A 15,258-nucleotide genomic window follows, 5' to 3' on the forward strand; every position below is an offset into this window, starting at 1 on the left:
TGTGATACCAGTTATTGACTTACCTTAAATGCTTTTGTATTGAAAATTCAATTAAGGTGGCGAAACATTAAGAACCTGTTACAATTGTGTGGAAACAGAACCTATGCAGCCCTCTATGGACAACAGTGTTACATGTACCAAAGAATTAAACTGTATCAAAAAATAGTTACATGTTTTGCCTATCTGGGAAACAAAATACTGTGCATGTTGAGGTTGCAATGACATGTAGAACCGCCCCGTAAGTCTGTTAGCATTACAAAAAACACGCAGATATGGATATTGTTGGGGAGTTCATGAAATAAAAAGGTCCAAATGATTCTGATTCTTCCTTCCATTTAGACTTTGTTTTGCTCCCTTGATCTCTGGTACATAAGCATTCAAATTCAATTAAAGTATAGTTATATATAAGGTAAGCACTAAAGAAACAAATGGGATAATGTTCATGAATATAATGAATACTGCATACTTTGTTGCCCCTTTGCTTCCTTGTGCTCTGTACATCAGAAAGCATCCTTTAGACAAAAGATCAATTTAGTGATAAACAATAGTCTTTATAATGGATATATAACATATACTTTACACAGATGATTCGGAATTAGTTGGTTGACTACACATATAGGTAGTCATTTTGCTGCTGCTGCTTTGTTTACTGTTTCATTGGCAGATTATGGCTATAATACCCCTGACATTAGTTTCATTGGCAAGTCGAGCTTTAGGAGTGTTGGTAGTATTACAGCCCAATTAGTTTGCCCTGCATAAACGCATCAAACTATTAGCAAAGGGACACAGGAAACCAAAATGAAGTTATGTGAAAGAAACATTTAAGTACATGGAGATCAAGTTGCCGTTAAGGTCCTTCAACATTGATAATCTCACCTTTGGTCAATGTTTGTTGTTTGCACAGAACCAATAAGCCAAGTAAGAACCACACCACCAGTAATGGGACTAATAAGCACATTAGCCTGTCAAGCAAGAATTTGAAAAATTAGGCTATTTAGAAAGTAAAATAAATGTTCAGATCGATGTTGACGAAGCCCAGATTGCTGGGAAGGGCTGAGGACGGAGCCGTCAGTCAAAGAGGATGAGATCGTTCTTGACGACAGTGAGGGAGTGCTTGGCACGGTGAGGGAGGACTGGGTGCTTGGCGCACCAAGGGAGGACTGGGTGCTTGACAGAGATGGTGTTCTGTCGATGTGGTTGTCGACGGCGGAGGAGAGGTGAAGAAGTCCCCCTCCCCCCACATGGGGAAAAGAATGGGGTTTGAGAAAGAAATGGATTTGGGGAAGAATCGGGATATGCAGAACTTTAAGTAGAAGATTTCGTTTGTGGAAATTTTTGAAAATTTTCGTTTGAAATTGCTTCAAAATTTTAGCGGAAAGATTGCCCCCAAAATTTTGGTCACTTGACCGACGAAATTTACCAAATTTGTCGCTTGTGTGTCCAAATTTTATTACTTTTCCACGATCTTACTCAAATTTAGTAATTAAACAAATATTCATAAAAAATAAATACGAATGAAATAAAATTATTATGAGAAATCATTCACATTTAATAACGAATCTTTTTTAATAGATGCAATAAAAGTTTACAACATTATACTAAAATTACATTTAATGCAAATTCTATAAAAAGTTACATAATTTACTTTAATCGGTTATCATAATTATTGACATTATACATCATTTTGATTCTTATCAATTTATAAAATATGTTTCAAAATCAAAACAATCTTAACACAAATCGAACAAAATTCGGTTTGATTTATTCTTCAATCAATCATGGTAATTTACTGATAATCATAAGTGAAGATAATTATGGTTGACCGTTTGGATCGAGCTCCGGACGTTGCCAAATCAAGTTGAATTTTATACCATAGCCCTGTTTTACTATAACGATCATATTAAACGGACGAATTTTCATTTTGTGAATTTTAGTCATCGGAATCACAACGTGCCTACTAATGTTATATAACTTGTTTAGTAGGTTATACAACTTTGTGAATCAACTATATAGAGGATGCAAAATTTTTAAAAATCTCGTGAAATAAGATGTGATCGGAATGGTGAAATACAGCTATGGTTGAAAAATCACGTTTTTCGGGTAACGTTTGGGTGCCGGTAAAAGCGGTCAACCCTGTTTACACTTAATCTTCCCAATGGGAGCCCTATCTTCGGGAGATAAACGTCTCCAAATTTTTATATGTGCTGTTACGTCTCATCTGTGTGAGAGTTTAACGTGTGAAAAAATCGACCAGACTAGGTCACGGAGAGGTAGGTAAGAGCATTTCCGTGTGATAAGTGACGATGGATTATGGTTGACCGTTTCGATCGAGCCCCGAACATTGCCGAATCCAGTTGAATTTTATATCATAGCCCTGTTTTACCATAACGATCATATCAGACGGACAAAATTTTATTTTGTGAATTTTAGTCATCAGAATCACAACGTGCCTACTAATGTGGTATAACTTGTTTAGTAGGTTATACAACTTTGTGAATCAACTATATAGAGGAAGCAAAATTTTCAAAAATCTCATGAAATAAGATATGATCAGAATAGTGAAATACGACTATGGTTGAAAAATCACGTATTTCGGGTAATGTTTGGATGCCGGTAAAAGCGGTCAACCCTTTTTACGCTTAATCTTCCCAGTGGGAGCCCTATCTTCGGGAGGTAAACGTCTCTAAATTTTTATATGTGCTGTTACGTCTCATCTATGTGAGAGTTTAACGTGCGAAAGAATCGACCAGACTAAGTCATGGAGAGGTAGGTAAGAGCGTTTCTGTGTGATAAGTGACGATAAATTAGGGTTAACCGCTTCGATCGAGCCCCGAACGTTGCCGAATCCAGTTGAATTTTATACAATAGCCCTATTTTACCATAACGATCATATCGGACGGACGAATTTTCATTTTGTGAATTTTAGTCATCAGAATCACAACGTGCTTACTAATATGGTATTATAACTTGTTTAGTAGGTTATACAACTTTATGAATCAACTATATAGAGGAAGCAAAATTTTCAAAAATCTCGTGAAATAAGATGTGATTAGAATAGTGAAATACGACTATGGTTGAAAAATCACGTATTTCGGGTAACGTTTGGGTGCCGGTAAAAGCGGTCAACCCTTTTTACGCTTAATCTTCCCAATGGGAGCCCTATCTTCGGGAGGTAAACGTCTCTAAATTTTTATATGTGCGGTTACGTCTCATCTATATGAGAGTTTAACGTGTGGAAGAATCGACCAAACTAGGTCACAGAGAGGTAGGTAAGAGCATTTTCGTGTGATAAGTGACGATGGATTAGGGTTGACCGCTTCGATCGAGCCCCGGATGTTACCGAATCGAATTGAATTTTATACCATAGGTCTGTGTTACTATAACGATCATATCAGACGGACGGATTTTCGTTTTGTGAATTTTAGTCATCAGAATCACAACGTGCCTACTAATGTGGTATAACTAGTTTAGTAGGTTATATACAGGTGTACAACTTTGTGAACCAACTATAGAGACGAAGCAAAATTTTCAAAAATCTCGTGAAATAAGATGTGATCAGAACAGTGAAATACGACTATGATTGAAAAATCACGTATTTCGGATAACATTTGGATCCTAATAAAAATGATCAACCATTTTTACGCTTAATCTTCCCTATGAGGAGCCCTATTGTCAGGGGTTAAACGTTTTCAAATTTTTATATATGTGGTTACGTCTTATCTATGTAAGAGTGTGTGGGTAGAAATCAACAAAAATGGGTCACAGAAGGATAGGTAACAACGTATTCGCATGATAAGTGACGTGAAACTAAAGTTGACCGCTTAGATCGAGCCCTGAATTTACAATCATTCCCCGGATAATGATTTGTAGTTAATAATGTATTGTTAATAATAGATAAACAACAAATGGGACATAACACCGAAATTGAAATTGAGCTTCTTAAAAAAAAAAATTGAGCTTCTCAAATGGTTCATACAATTTTACACATCTAATTAATAACACATCAAAACTCTAAAAATAGATTAACACTGAACTTGTATCATCTAAGAAACATGAATGTTGAGCAACTATGAATGTGTAAGGAAATTTCTATAATGTACATGCACTTGAGCTCAAGTTTTAAATGTTCGCTTCTCAATCCCTTGTGTGAATCCAAACTTCCTCTGTATCAACAACTATGAATGTGTAAGGAAATTTCTAAAATGTGTGTGCACTTAAGCTCAAGTTTTAAATGTTCGCTTCTCAATCCCTTGTGTGAATCCAAACTTCCTCTGTATCAACAATAAAAAACATGATGGCATCTAATTAATGAAATCGAAGTCCGCTCTCATAATGTTTGCTTAGGATCTGAAATAAGCTTCAAGAACTCGTGACATGCTCAGTTTGGTTAAAAATTCACAGAGCGAAGTCCAAGAGAGACATGTCCTGCAATTGTGCAACAGAAAACAATGTTAAGTTCTTATGATTGCGAAAAATTAGACTCCAAGTTGCCATCTTATTGGAAAGAGGAAATGAAGACCTCTATTTATTTCAGAGAAAAATTACTGTAGTTCAGAGTTACACACCAAATTGATCGTCTGCAAATTTGAACCAAGATGAGGTTGGCCCAAAATGTTGATGCATCCTAAAACAATCAGGAGTTTCAGTATTTCAATGCATGTTACGGTGTACATTGTCATTAAGATCACAATATGTAAGACAACAACAATTGACTCAATTGAGCTGGGAACTTGAGGAAGGAAATTCATAGGTTAAAGCTTTGTTTCCCCAGGAAAACAAATGATCGTATTGTTAGAGTTGATGAACCTTTACCATGTCATTAATGTTTTTTGTATCATATTGCCAATTTTATCAATTCAAAACCAGAAACAAAAATTCAATTTTTTAAGTATAATCTAAAAACTCCTCGCCACCAAAATAACTTAACTCACATTCTATGTACTTTTCTTTACTATATTTGGAAATTTGTTATGAACATCCTTCTGAACTAATGCTCTTAGGCATATCTATCATCATACAATACATTGGTATCACTCCCAAGTAAAAGTATAGTCCTTATCCTCCGGCAGGATTTGTTATCCATCCTCTTTCATTCCTTGGGTTTCAAAAGAAAGTCCTGCCATTTAAGGTGAAATATATTTGCACCATTTTATCCAACCAATGCTCAAATTACACTACTGATACAGTATATATCATAAGGTAGATAGAAACTGAGGAAAAAAAAAAACTGGAATTCAATGCTTTGCATAATAAAAAACCCAGCCAGTTATTGAAAAAAGAAGAAGAAAAGATTAATAAATAAATAACACTGAATTATCTTCCTCTATAACTATTAGACCAATAATTGGACTGGTAAACAAAAAACATCAGCATAGTTTGATTCAACAGAAAAATAAACAAAACCATAATAAAAACTCACAGATACCATTTGTAAAAGGGCAGGACTTGATAGGACCTCGTAGTCTGTTTCCATTTGTATCTTGGCACCTCCTCTCGATTACAACTCTTTCTAATTTCTAGAACATCTAGAACCATCCTGTAATAACAAAAAAAAGAGTCATGATTTACAGCTACAAACCCCAAACCAAATCAGGCATACCCACTGAAAGCTTATCCCACTTACTAAACTGAAAACTAAACCATTGCATACCAGTTGAAGGATGGTCCCAGTTGTTAATCTGGAGTGTGCTTTTGCAGAGGTTGCCGAAAAACAATCCAATGTTGCTCAAGAATGCGTTTAGAAAGCTCTTCCTTTCAAATGTGAAGAATCCAACAGTAGGAGACCTTGCAAAAGAGTCACCATAACAGTCATTAATTTCACAAAATTCATTCATACTTGGTGAAAATCAAGACTCAGTATAGGTTTAAAAGTATAATAAAGGTCAATCTCTTTTGATTACGGGGATATACCAACGAAACAAGTTACAACCAAACAATAGCTCAGATTTATCAAACATGCAAACAAAGCAACCATAATTCATGTTTATTATTCTCAAAACATCAAACAGTCCACACAAACAAGAACACAGAAAAGAAAAGTTTGGTTTACCAGCTAAGGAAACACAATCAACTCTCCGATAAGCCTCAACTATCAACCTTACATCAACTATCAGAAACCCAAACCCACAGTCGATCAACAATTCCACACAAAATGCTCATCCAATAATCACAATCAAAGCTAGATCATCAACCAAAACCATAAAAAACCTAGTCTAGTGCACTTCAAAAATCCAAAGCTAGGAAGTCGCGCCGATGATGCCAGAAACGATGATTAATACTACGATCTGATGAGTGCGTGGGTTGAATCGAAACGACTAGGCTTAGAGTTCTGAGGCTACGGTTTTTGAAATTGGGGGAAATTGATAAATTGAATTGAAATCTGGAGAGAATTAAAGCAGAAGCAAAGACTAAGCTAGATTCACAGAAGCCACATACTTGAACCCAGATGTGTTGATCCAAACTTGAATCAACGCCTAAAGAAATAAGAGTGGTAAGAGTAATACCTGAAATCCCGGAGATTCGCCGATCCAAACTTGTATTCAACTTACGGAGTTGTGTTGCTGGGTTTCAACCCTCAACCTAATACAGACTCTTTTCTCTCGCCTCACCTCTCATTTGATCTCATATTGTGCCTCTAAACCCTCACACTCTCATCTCCTTATTTCCCCTCGTTTCTGCGTCCTTTTACCACGGAATTGACTACCCTGACCCTCAGTCACTTTTTCGATTTTTTATCTGGCTTGACGGTCGGCTTGGACGGTGACGGTCGGCTCGATTACTCCCGGTGTATTCTAGCCCACTCCTGCGGATCTGCATTGTATGCATATTGGAGAGTCCACACAATTGCAATCTTGTTGTACACTGAGCAATTGCGTGAGAGGGTAAGCTAGTCGACCAGGAGATCTGCTTGGCGGGTTGGCGCCACCACATTGAATTTTTTTTTTGGGAAAACCTATAACATCGTGACAATAATCCATGTGAGTCGTGAAATCTGAAGGAAGTAAATCACCTGTGCCCATTTTCCCAATGCCAAACCTGTTCCGCGAGTAATATTTCGCCATTTGTCCACCCACTTAACTGGTTTTAACAGAGTTAGTGTTAAGATTACTTTTGCTATTTTGCACAAAAATAAATCAAATATTCTGTTCGTCTTCGACTCTTCTTCTCAATCTTTCTCTTCTCTATCCAGATTCTTTTAATTTTCTTCTGATCTTCTCTTCTTCTTTGTTTGTCTCATATGCAATTATTTTTCTCGTCTTCTTCTTTCTCTTCAAAGGTAAATGATTTGCACAATCTTTTAATATCAATATCATCAACCCAACTTTCATCACCTGTTTCCTTACTCCAATCCTTCACAGAAAATTGTCATCCTCAACTTGAGATTTACCAAACCAAAAAAGATCGAGGATTACGAATTTGAAATTGAAAGGTTTGGGGAGTATGAAGTCAAAATTGAGCGATTTTTCTAAACCCAAATTTTTTGGGTTCATGCTCATCCACCGATCTTCACTTTCTCTTTGCATTGAGCGGAATTGTTAGTGGTTTTTGCTGGGGGTTGCGATCGAGTTGCGGCTTAGATCGAGAGATTTAGGGTTTGATGGGTTGATTAACCTCTGTAGTTTTGGATTCGATTCTTGTATGTATTTGAAGGCGTGTAGCGGTGTAGGTCGATGGGCATGATACAGGAGCTGGTGTGATGGCGGCGGCGGCACGATGGTGGTGCTGTTGAGATGAAGGAATGCCATTTTTCTGGGTTTGAAACAGTGGAGTTGGATCTGATCAAAGAAAAAGAAACAAATATTATAGTTAATTGAGTTTTAGTTAACGGAGTTAGTAGATTGTTAAGTTAATGTCCAGTTGTCAGATTGTGATTAGTGACACAGGGTTGGCATTGGGAAAATGGGAACAGGTGATTTACTTCCAAATCTGAAGTACACAGGTCAGGTCAGAACCATCGAAGGTTAGGAAACCATTACTTACCCAATCCTTATCAGAAAATATGACAATTAAGCCCCCTTTAGTGGTCAACGTAACCAACCCGCAGCAAGAACCAGTGGGTCGTTATCTTATTATATTATTTTCTTCTTAAACAACCACTGGGCCGTTATTTAACCCCAGAAAAATAAAATACAATGTGATAGGCACGGTACAGATAAGATCCACCTGATAAGCAAACCACACCGCGCCACGTGTCCCCAACCAACAATCATACACATATGACCCCTCTCTATTTCTGACTAAACCCACTCAACCCTAACCACCACACCTCTTCTTCTTCTTCTTCTTCTTCTTCACTCTCCAACCCATATTTCAATTTCAGAAACCCTAATTCACATGGAACATTGTCTCACCCACCACAAGCTCCTCCCTCTTCCGTCCCCAATCTCCACCTTGAAGCCGCGATCGACGGTCAATTTCTCGCCCAAGTACCAGGCGTTGACCAGGAGGTTGACCGTGGTAGCCGGCGCCGGCGCGTCGAGCCACTGTGAGTTTAGTAGCCTGAACTCTCCGCTCGACCCGAGGACCCGATCGGGCAAGGACCTGAGCTCGGTTTTGCAGAACCACCCGCAGCTGTTTCACTTGGCCGTCGCGCAGGAGCTGAAGCAGTTGGCTGATGAGCGACAGGACGCGCGGTGTCGTATGAATCTCAGCGCTCAGTCTCATGAGGCCTGCCTTCATAGGTTGGTTTTTGCTCTAATCCTCCTCACTTGATTTTTGGTTCGACATGTTTTTGAGCATTTTGAGACTTCTAAATTTGTGCTCATTTTTTTTTTTTGTGTGATATAAAATTGAGGATAGGAATTTAACTGCAAGAAAGTAACTAAAATCCAATTTCTGTTCTGCATGAGTAAAAAGTGAGTGTTTAAATGTTGCCAAATTTCTTTCAGTTATTCGTAAGCTGGTTGGTGATGGATTGTTATTTGAAAATAGAAATAAGTGCTTCTCTTCAGTGTATTGTGTCATATCACTGATATGAGACTTCTCGATTATCTTCAGAGTTTCGTTTTGGGGATGGTTTTCATTGCTTTGCTCAATAGTAAATCCTATGGTTTAGTGTGCTGAAGTGTGGAGGCTTGAACCACAAACAAAAAAGAAGAAAAAGTGGAGGATTGAGAGGTTTGACAATCCGTTTTATGAACAGCTAGGGGATGCTTTGTGTGATTTGAATTAGTTGTGTTAAATGTGTAGTTGTCTAGGTTTTGTGAGTCTTAGCTGATTTAATGACCCCAGCTTGACGAATAGAATTTGGAGCCTAAACGTTGGGTGTGTGGCATGGCTGAGCCCTTTTGGAATTTAAATCTTTAGTCTACTTCCGATGAGAAGTATCAGGTTCATAAGAATGTCATCATTGCCGTGGCTTCAATTATACACTGTTGCTGATGGAACGGAAAACATTGCCACAAGTTGATGTGATATATAGTTGATATCCAAAAGGTCATGTATTGTTGCTTCATTAACTAACATTGTAGTTATGTGATATTTTGTTACTCTAATTTGTCTATGTATGAAGCACAATAATGATCTTGCGCAGGGCACTCTTGAATGCACTAACTATGCCTAACTTACACTTTTTACCTGTGCACATAGGCGGTGACTACAGTAATGTTGCTGGGTGTTCTTGCCTAGTGACCCTTTTTACTGCCTTAAACAGATTAAAATAGGTAAATTGGTGAACCACTCCGTGTAAGTCCTTGGTTGGTTGAAGCTCTCATATTTGGAACTTTTGTGTAGATTTTTTTTTAGAATCACATCTATTTCTGTGACCCGAGATATTCCCTGAATTCCAGGAGGATTGCTCAACTGAAGGAGCAGCAGTGCCAGATTGCTGTTGAAGATGTCATGTACCTCTTGATCTTTTACAAGTTTTCTGAGGTCAAAGTTCCTTTGGTTCCTAAACTTTCTAAATGCATCTACAATGATAGACTGGAGATATTGCCTGCAAAGGACTGGGAGCTAGAGTCCATTTACAGCTTGGAGGTTTTGGAGATGATAAGGGAACATGTCACCACTGTCATTGGTTTGAGAGCAAATTCTAGTGTCACAGACAATTGGGCAATGACAAAGATAACCCGCCAGACGCTTGGCCGAGTATATGTGGCCTCCATCTTATATGGCTACTTTCTGAAATCTGTCTCATTGAGGCATCGCCTGGAACGGAGTCTATTTCTTGAAAGCCAAGACCTTCATCTGAGTTGTAGAACCTCCCTTCAGGAAATGTCTCCTCATGGAATAAAAAGTCTTATTTTTGGCCACGTTGGTAAAATTCAATCGGAGTGTGTAGGTTCAAATAGGCTGGAAAAGACACACGGAAAGTTGAAGTGTTATGTGATGGGGTTTGATCCTGAGACACTGCAGAGATGTGCAAAATTGAGATCTGAGGAGTCTGTAGATTTGATTAAAAATCACTGTTGTGCACTTTTTGGGGATGATGCGGAAATGGGTTCACCTGAGATAGATGAAGTTATCTCTACTTCCTTTTCGAGCCTAAAGAGGCTAGTTTTGGAGGCTGTTGCTTTTGGTTCTTTCCTTTGGGACACAGAAGAATGCATTGATAGTGTTTATAAGCTTAAGGAGAACTAACTAGAGGATATGATAGGTTTTACAAAGTGACTCTTGCCTGTAAATTACAAGGATTGCGTACAATGCTTTTGGCTCGTCTCTAAGACGCAAAGATATGTTATTTCCCGTTGTATAGTGCCTTCTTGTTTATAAATAAGATATAATTTTGAGTTGTGGCCAATCTTCTCTCTTAGAGGCTCTTGTGTTTTGTTAACTGGTTAATATATGTTCTGATCTGCTACTTAATAGCTGTGTTTTGTTACTGTGATGGTGGTTGTTGAATAAACCTAGTTAGTTTTAATATGTGGGAAATGTAAAATTGTTATATTGGTGATATATAGAAGGTTAGAGGTGAGATCTGGATCTGGATTTATATTCTGTACGTCTCTCTTCAAGAAATTAGGATACTCAACTGCTCATCTCTCCTTGGCCTTTGTTAAGTCAGTAAGTTGCAAGGGAGTGTTGGATTATAATCTTGCTGAAAAGATAGTTACCTCTTTTGCGCATCTTTATTCAAATGGCAGAAGTAATTTTTGATAAATGTGTATATCCAGTACATAGAACTGATAGAAGACCAATGTTGTTAGGCTACATGGTCAATGGCCTTCATCTTCTTTCAGTTGCTTAATTAAGCTAAACCGCCTTTCTAATCTTCAAGCTGGTCCATTGTTATACGCTGATTTTAGACAAAGTGAAAGCATTGCACGCAGCAGTAGTGGCAGCACACTTCAAAATGTTCTGCCAACAAGAGTACTTATATAATCAACCCAATAAAAAACGCTCAAGTACAGTTTTGGTTCCTACTTGTAGTCAATTCTGTAGTATTTTCAATGCATAGTTGCATACACTATTGGCTATATCTCAAGTTTGAAGTTTGAACCCTTCAAACAACTATTATGATGATCTTGCTCCGCGATAACTTACGAAGATGGAAATGTTCTAAAACTTTTAAGCATTTTGCTTGTTTGAGAATTCCAGTCATGTTTAGCGTACATATCGAGTATTATTTCAACCATATCAGTTTCATGTTTATCATTTATTGTACCCAGTAAGTAGAACAAAGTTAAGCTAACTACACCAGTTGAGGGACCAGCCTACTGTTAGTCGTATACTTGTCCATGAACACTGACTCAATCCTCGGAGACTCTTTTGTTGGTACCACTCGGGTGCTCATCTTATCAAATAGTTTCGATTGTCCTTTCTTATTATGCAGGTGGTTTAACTAACAGCTTGGGAGAAATCATGTTGCAAAAGCAGCTGCGGCCTTTTTTTTCTTTTTTGTTTCGAAGTTAAAACACGAGATTATATGATATAGTTTGATGACAGTTCATAGATGAATTGTCTATTTGTTATTACTAATATTTAGTCAAGGGTTGTCTGAATGCCGTGGTCATCTCTGCTACAGAATACGGAGTTTGAATACTGTATGGACTTTTGTTTTTATAATCATGAGTGTGAACCAGAAGGTTTGAATTAATTCTCAAATTTTCGTCTTCAATATATTGACAGTGATTTAGATCGTATCCTGTGCTTATAATTCATGTGAGATAACTCTTATAAATATTAGCTATCTCTGAAGTCCAAACCGTATGAAATATGGTTATGTTGAAAGTTAATGATCTTGCTCTGCAGTTTACTTGAAAACATGACAGCACTTCTTTCTCCGAGCCATACTGCAAGATATGAAAGTTCAAATAATGTATAAGCCAATGTGTAATGTCTTTAATTCTTGAGGTTATACTTTCAGTACAAATTGCCATTTGTCCTTATGAGAATTATTAAAACCTATCAGGTTTGACACTAAATCTGTATATATTGTTAAATTACTAAGCATCATATAATCATATTCACGCGCATACATCATTCTTTACATTTTCAATATAGTGATATATTTAAGAAGTTAATCGTGCTAGGCACAGATTTGCAACTATTATCTTTGAAAAGTTCTAAAGGTTCCCAGAGTATTGCAGATATGGCAGCAAAACTTATGCATGCAGTTCAGTATGAAAACTACGGTGAAGGGCCTTCTGGTTTGAAGGTTCATTATTTATCTTCTAGCTCCTGTTTATATATGATTCTTATTTGGAGAATTATCTGATGCTTTCTTCCTTTTGATGTTTACATTTGTTGCAGCATGTGGATATTCCAATCGCCAGTCCTAAGAAAGATGAGGTTTTGATAAAATTAGAAGCAGCTAGCCTAAATCCAGCTGATTGGAAAATTCAGACAGGCACGCTGCGTCCTCTTGTTCCACGCAAATTCCCTTTTATACCTGGTACTTATGTTCTGAAGGGGTTTGCTTATGGCCTCTGTTCTCTTGTTGTTTTCATTGTTTGTGCTTGTGAAGCAGAAGTCCATTGTTGAGTAAATAATCATGATACTAGGAGTGAATAGATTTTCAAGTCTATGAACATGCATGGTAGCAGAGTGTTCTGCTTGTAGCCCAATGTATAGTTCATTCATATAACAATTAACCTTCGTTAATTCATACATGGACATATGTGGAACAGCATATGATGTGGCTGGAGAGATTGTAGACGTTGGACAAGGAGTCAAAAAGTTCAAAAAGGGTGACAAAGTCGTGGCGTTACTCCACCTTTTGGTTAGGGGCTCAATCTGTTCTATTTTGGAATTAGTTCCACCCTAACTGAATGTACTTGTGCATCATAGATCTTTCACCACAAAATTCATGTGCTTGTTTTTATGCATCAATAGGATGGAGGCGGACTGGCCGAGTTTGCTACAGCTAGTGAGAAATTGACAGTTGCTAGGCCTCAAGAAGTTTCAGCAGCTGAAGGTGCAGGCTTACCTACTTGTGGTCTCACAGCTCACCAGGCTCTAACACAAGCTGGAGAGATTGAGCTTGATGGAACTGACCAGCTGAAGAGCATACTCATTACGGGTGCTTCTGGTGGTGTTGGCCATTTTGCAGTCCAACTAGCAAAGCTGGCGAACACTCATGTGACAGTGACTTGTGGAGCTCGTAACATTGAATTTGTCAAGAGATTGGGGGCTGACGAAGTTCTTGACTACAGGACCCCAGATGGGGAAGCTTTAAGGAGTCCATCTGGTCAAAAGTATGATTTGGTGATTCATTGTGCACCTATTGGCATTCCATGGTCAGTGTTTGAGCCAAATTTGAATCCACACAGTAAAGTAATAGACATTACTCCCAGTGGAAGTGCCTTTATTACTTTTGTTCGACACACAGTAACTTTCTCCAAGAAGAAGCTGGTGCCTATGATCATAAATGCCAAGGGTGAGAACCTTGATTATCTTTTGAAGTTGGTGAAAGAAGGAAAGCTCAAGACAGTGATCGACTCAAAGTATTCTCTGAGCAAGGCTGAAGACGCCTGGGCTAAAAGTATGGATGGTCATGCTACTGGGAAGATCATTATAGAGGCTTGACAAGATAAACATATCTCAGGATTGAAATCTTCATGTACTTATTTGAGTGTTGTCTTACGGACAAGCTCCTTCATCTTTGCAAAAGAATAAGGTGTGTGACTGTCTGTTTTTCCTGTATTGTAAAGTAGAGGGGTTTTGGGTTCATTATTTCAATTTCTTGTGTTGGTTGCATTGACAATATTTCAGATGTTTCTGCAGTAGTATCTTTTGGTTGCGTCCCGGTATTGTTTTCTTCTGCATGATTCTGACTTTTGCTATTCGAAAGGCTTCCACCAATCCAAAAATTATGGAATTATGATATCAGTTCTGCTGGGTTTAACATATTGCTGCAGGCTGTAGCTTCATTGCAATATCTGCGTTAGGTAGATCAACCGAATTAGAACTGTTCAGTTCATGTTCATCTTTACTTGTCCAAGGATCCAAGCCTGAAGCATCCCTTCAGATATACACACAAACACATATAGATGTCTCATAAAGATAGAAATATAGGTTTATAATAAGATAAGCTATGAGGTTAGCGATGAGATCATCATTTGTTAGTCAAAATGCTCAACACTGAACCACTACTAATTGTTATGGTTGACATCTCTATGTGGTTTCGATCAATTGAATGACTTGACAATCTCACATGGTTCACAGGAATTGGTGCATTGGCACTAGCTTGCAAGAATCTTTCTCTGTACTCTTACGTACTCTTTGTGTCTCCAAGTTTTGTATCTATCGGAGCAAAGTTTATGCATGTAGTTCATTCAGTATGAGGACCTTCTGGTTTAAAGGTTCGATGTCTGGTTTTCTCCATCTATTAGCAACTGTTCTTATTCTGGTTTGGTTCTGAACTTCTGATACTTTATTGTGTTTTAGTCTCTCATATCTGGAAAACCGTATTTGGATTTGACGACTGAGGAGTGATTTTGATGCTCTAATTTACAATTCGATTTTACAGTAGCACTCCCCTTAATTATTGTGGTGGCTGAATAAAACTTACATATAGGTTGTAACATTCCAAATGATTAAGAGCTGATTGACATTTGCATCATGAATATGTATGATATTGATTCCTAAAACAATATGAATCATAGAGTGAATATCTAACCAGCTATAAGAGGATGGTGCTCGGAAGAGTGCGGTTATTGGGATCTCCAAATTTGCTCAATATACCTCTCATTCTCTCTACACCTCTTTTTTACTTTTCAATATAAGCATTTTCTCACTGGATCTCATTTCAAATTCCTAACATAACATTAGTTATTTATTGATATGTATTTCAATTAATTACTTATTTTACCTCTT

The 15,258-nt window shown here is 37.7% G+C and overlaps 3 protein-coding genes and 1 non-coding gene across 4 annotated transcripts in view; 3 read left to right on the forward strand and 1 right to left on the reverse strand.

Annotated features, from left to right (window-relative positions):
* LOC101300119 overlaps positions 1 to 1,221 on the forward strand; it is a 3,719-nt gene extending 2,498 nt beyond the window's left edge. Inside the window, exon 7 of the mRNA XM_004292301.1 lies at positions 1,040 to 1,221. Coding sequence (XP_004292349.1) covers positions 1,040 to 1,221 — 182 coding nt within the window. The remainder of the gene's footprint in view (positions 1 to 1,039) is intronic.
* A 4,204-nt stretch (positions 1,222 to 5,425) lies between these two features.
* LOC101305616 lies at positions 5,426 to 6,633 on the reverse strand. Its single transcript, XR_183920.1, has 3 exons — positions 6,504 to 6,633; positions 5,651 to 5,784; positions 5,426 to 5,536 (listed from the first exon to the last, which is right to left on the reverse strand). It is a non-coding gene; the product is annotated as an uncharacterized LOC101305616 (transcript).
* A 1,632-nt stretch (positions 6,634 to 8,265) lies between these two features.
* Positions 8,266 to 10,733, forward strand: LOC101305809. Its single transcript, XM_004290116.1, has 2 exons — positions 8,266 to 8,681; positions 9,789 to 10,733. The coding sequence occupies exons 1-2, from the start codon at positions 8,335 to 8,337 to the stop codon at positions 10,579 to 10,581; spliced, it is 1,140 nt and encodes a 379-aa protein (XP_004290164.1). The 5' UTR covers positions 8,266 to 8,334; the 3' UTR covers positions 10,582 to 10,733.
* Positions 10,734 to 12,165: 1,432 nt separating this feature from the next.
* Positions 12,166 to 14,073, forward strand: LOC101306099 (putative quinone-oxidoreductase homolog, chloroplastic-like). Its single transcript, XM_004290117.1, has 4 exons — positions 12,166 to 12,598; positions 12,694 to 12,835; positions 13,071 to 13,162; positions 13,276 to 14,073. Exons 1-4 carry the CDS (start codon positions 12,533 to 12,535, stop codon positions 13,966 to 13,968), a joined length of 993 nt encoding a protein of 330 aa, XP_004290165.1. The 5' UTR covers positions 12,166 to 12,532; the 3' UTR covers positions 13,969 to 14,073.
* The last annotated feature ends 1,185 nt before the right edge of the window (positions 14,074 to 15,258 follow it).

Source organism: Fragaria vesca, linkage group LG2 (assembly GCF_000184155.1).
Source record: "Fragaria vesca subsp. vesca linkage group LG2, FraVesHawaii_1.0, whole genome shotgun sequence".
NCBI lineage: Eukaryota > Viridiplantae > Streptophyta > Magnoliopsida > Rosales > Rosaceae > Fragaria > Fragaria vesca.

Coding starts and splice junctions, on each gene's coding strand:
- LOC101305809 (XM_004290116.1), top strand. CDS start 8,335: ATGGAACATTGTCTCACCCACCACAAGCTCCTCCCTCTTCCGTCCCCA. Junction 8,682..9,788: donor CATGAGGCCTGCCTTCATAG/GTTGGTTTTTGC, acceptor CCTGAATTCCAG/GAGGATTGCTCAACTGAAGG.
- LOC101306099 (XM_004290117.1), top strand. CDS start 12,533: ATGGCAGCAAAACTTATGCATGCAGTTCAGTATGAAAACTACGGTGAA. Junction 12,599..12,693: donor AAGGGCCTTCTGGTTTGAAG/GTTCATTATTTA, acceptor CATTTGTTGCAG/CATGTGGATATTCCAATCGC. Junction 13,163..13,275: donor TGGCGTTACTCCACCTTTTG/GTTAGGGGCTCA, acceptor ATGCATCAATAG/GATGGAGGCGGACTGGCCGA.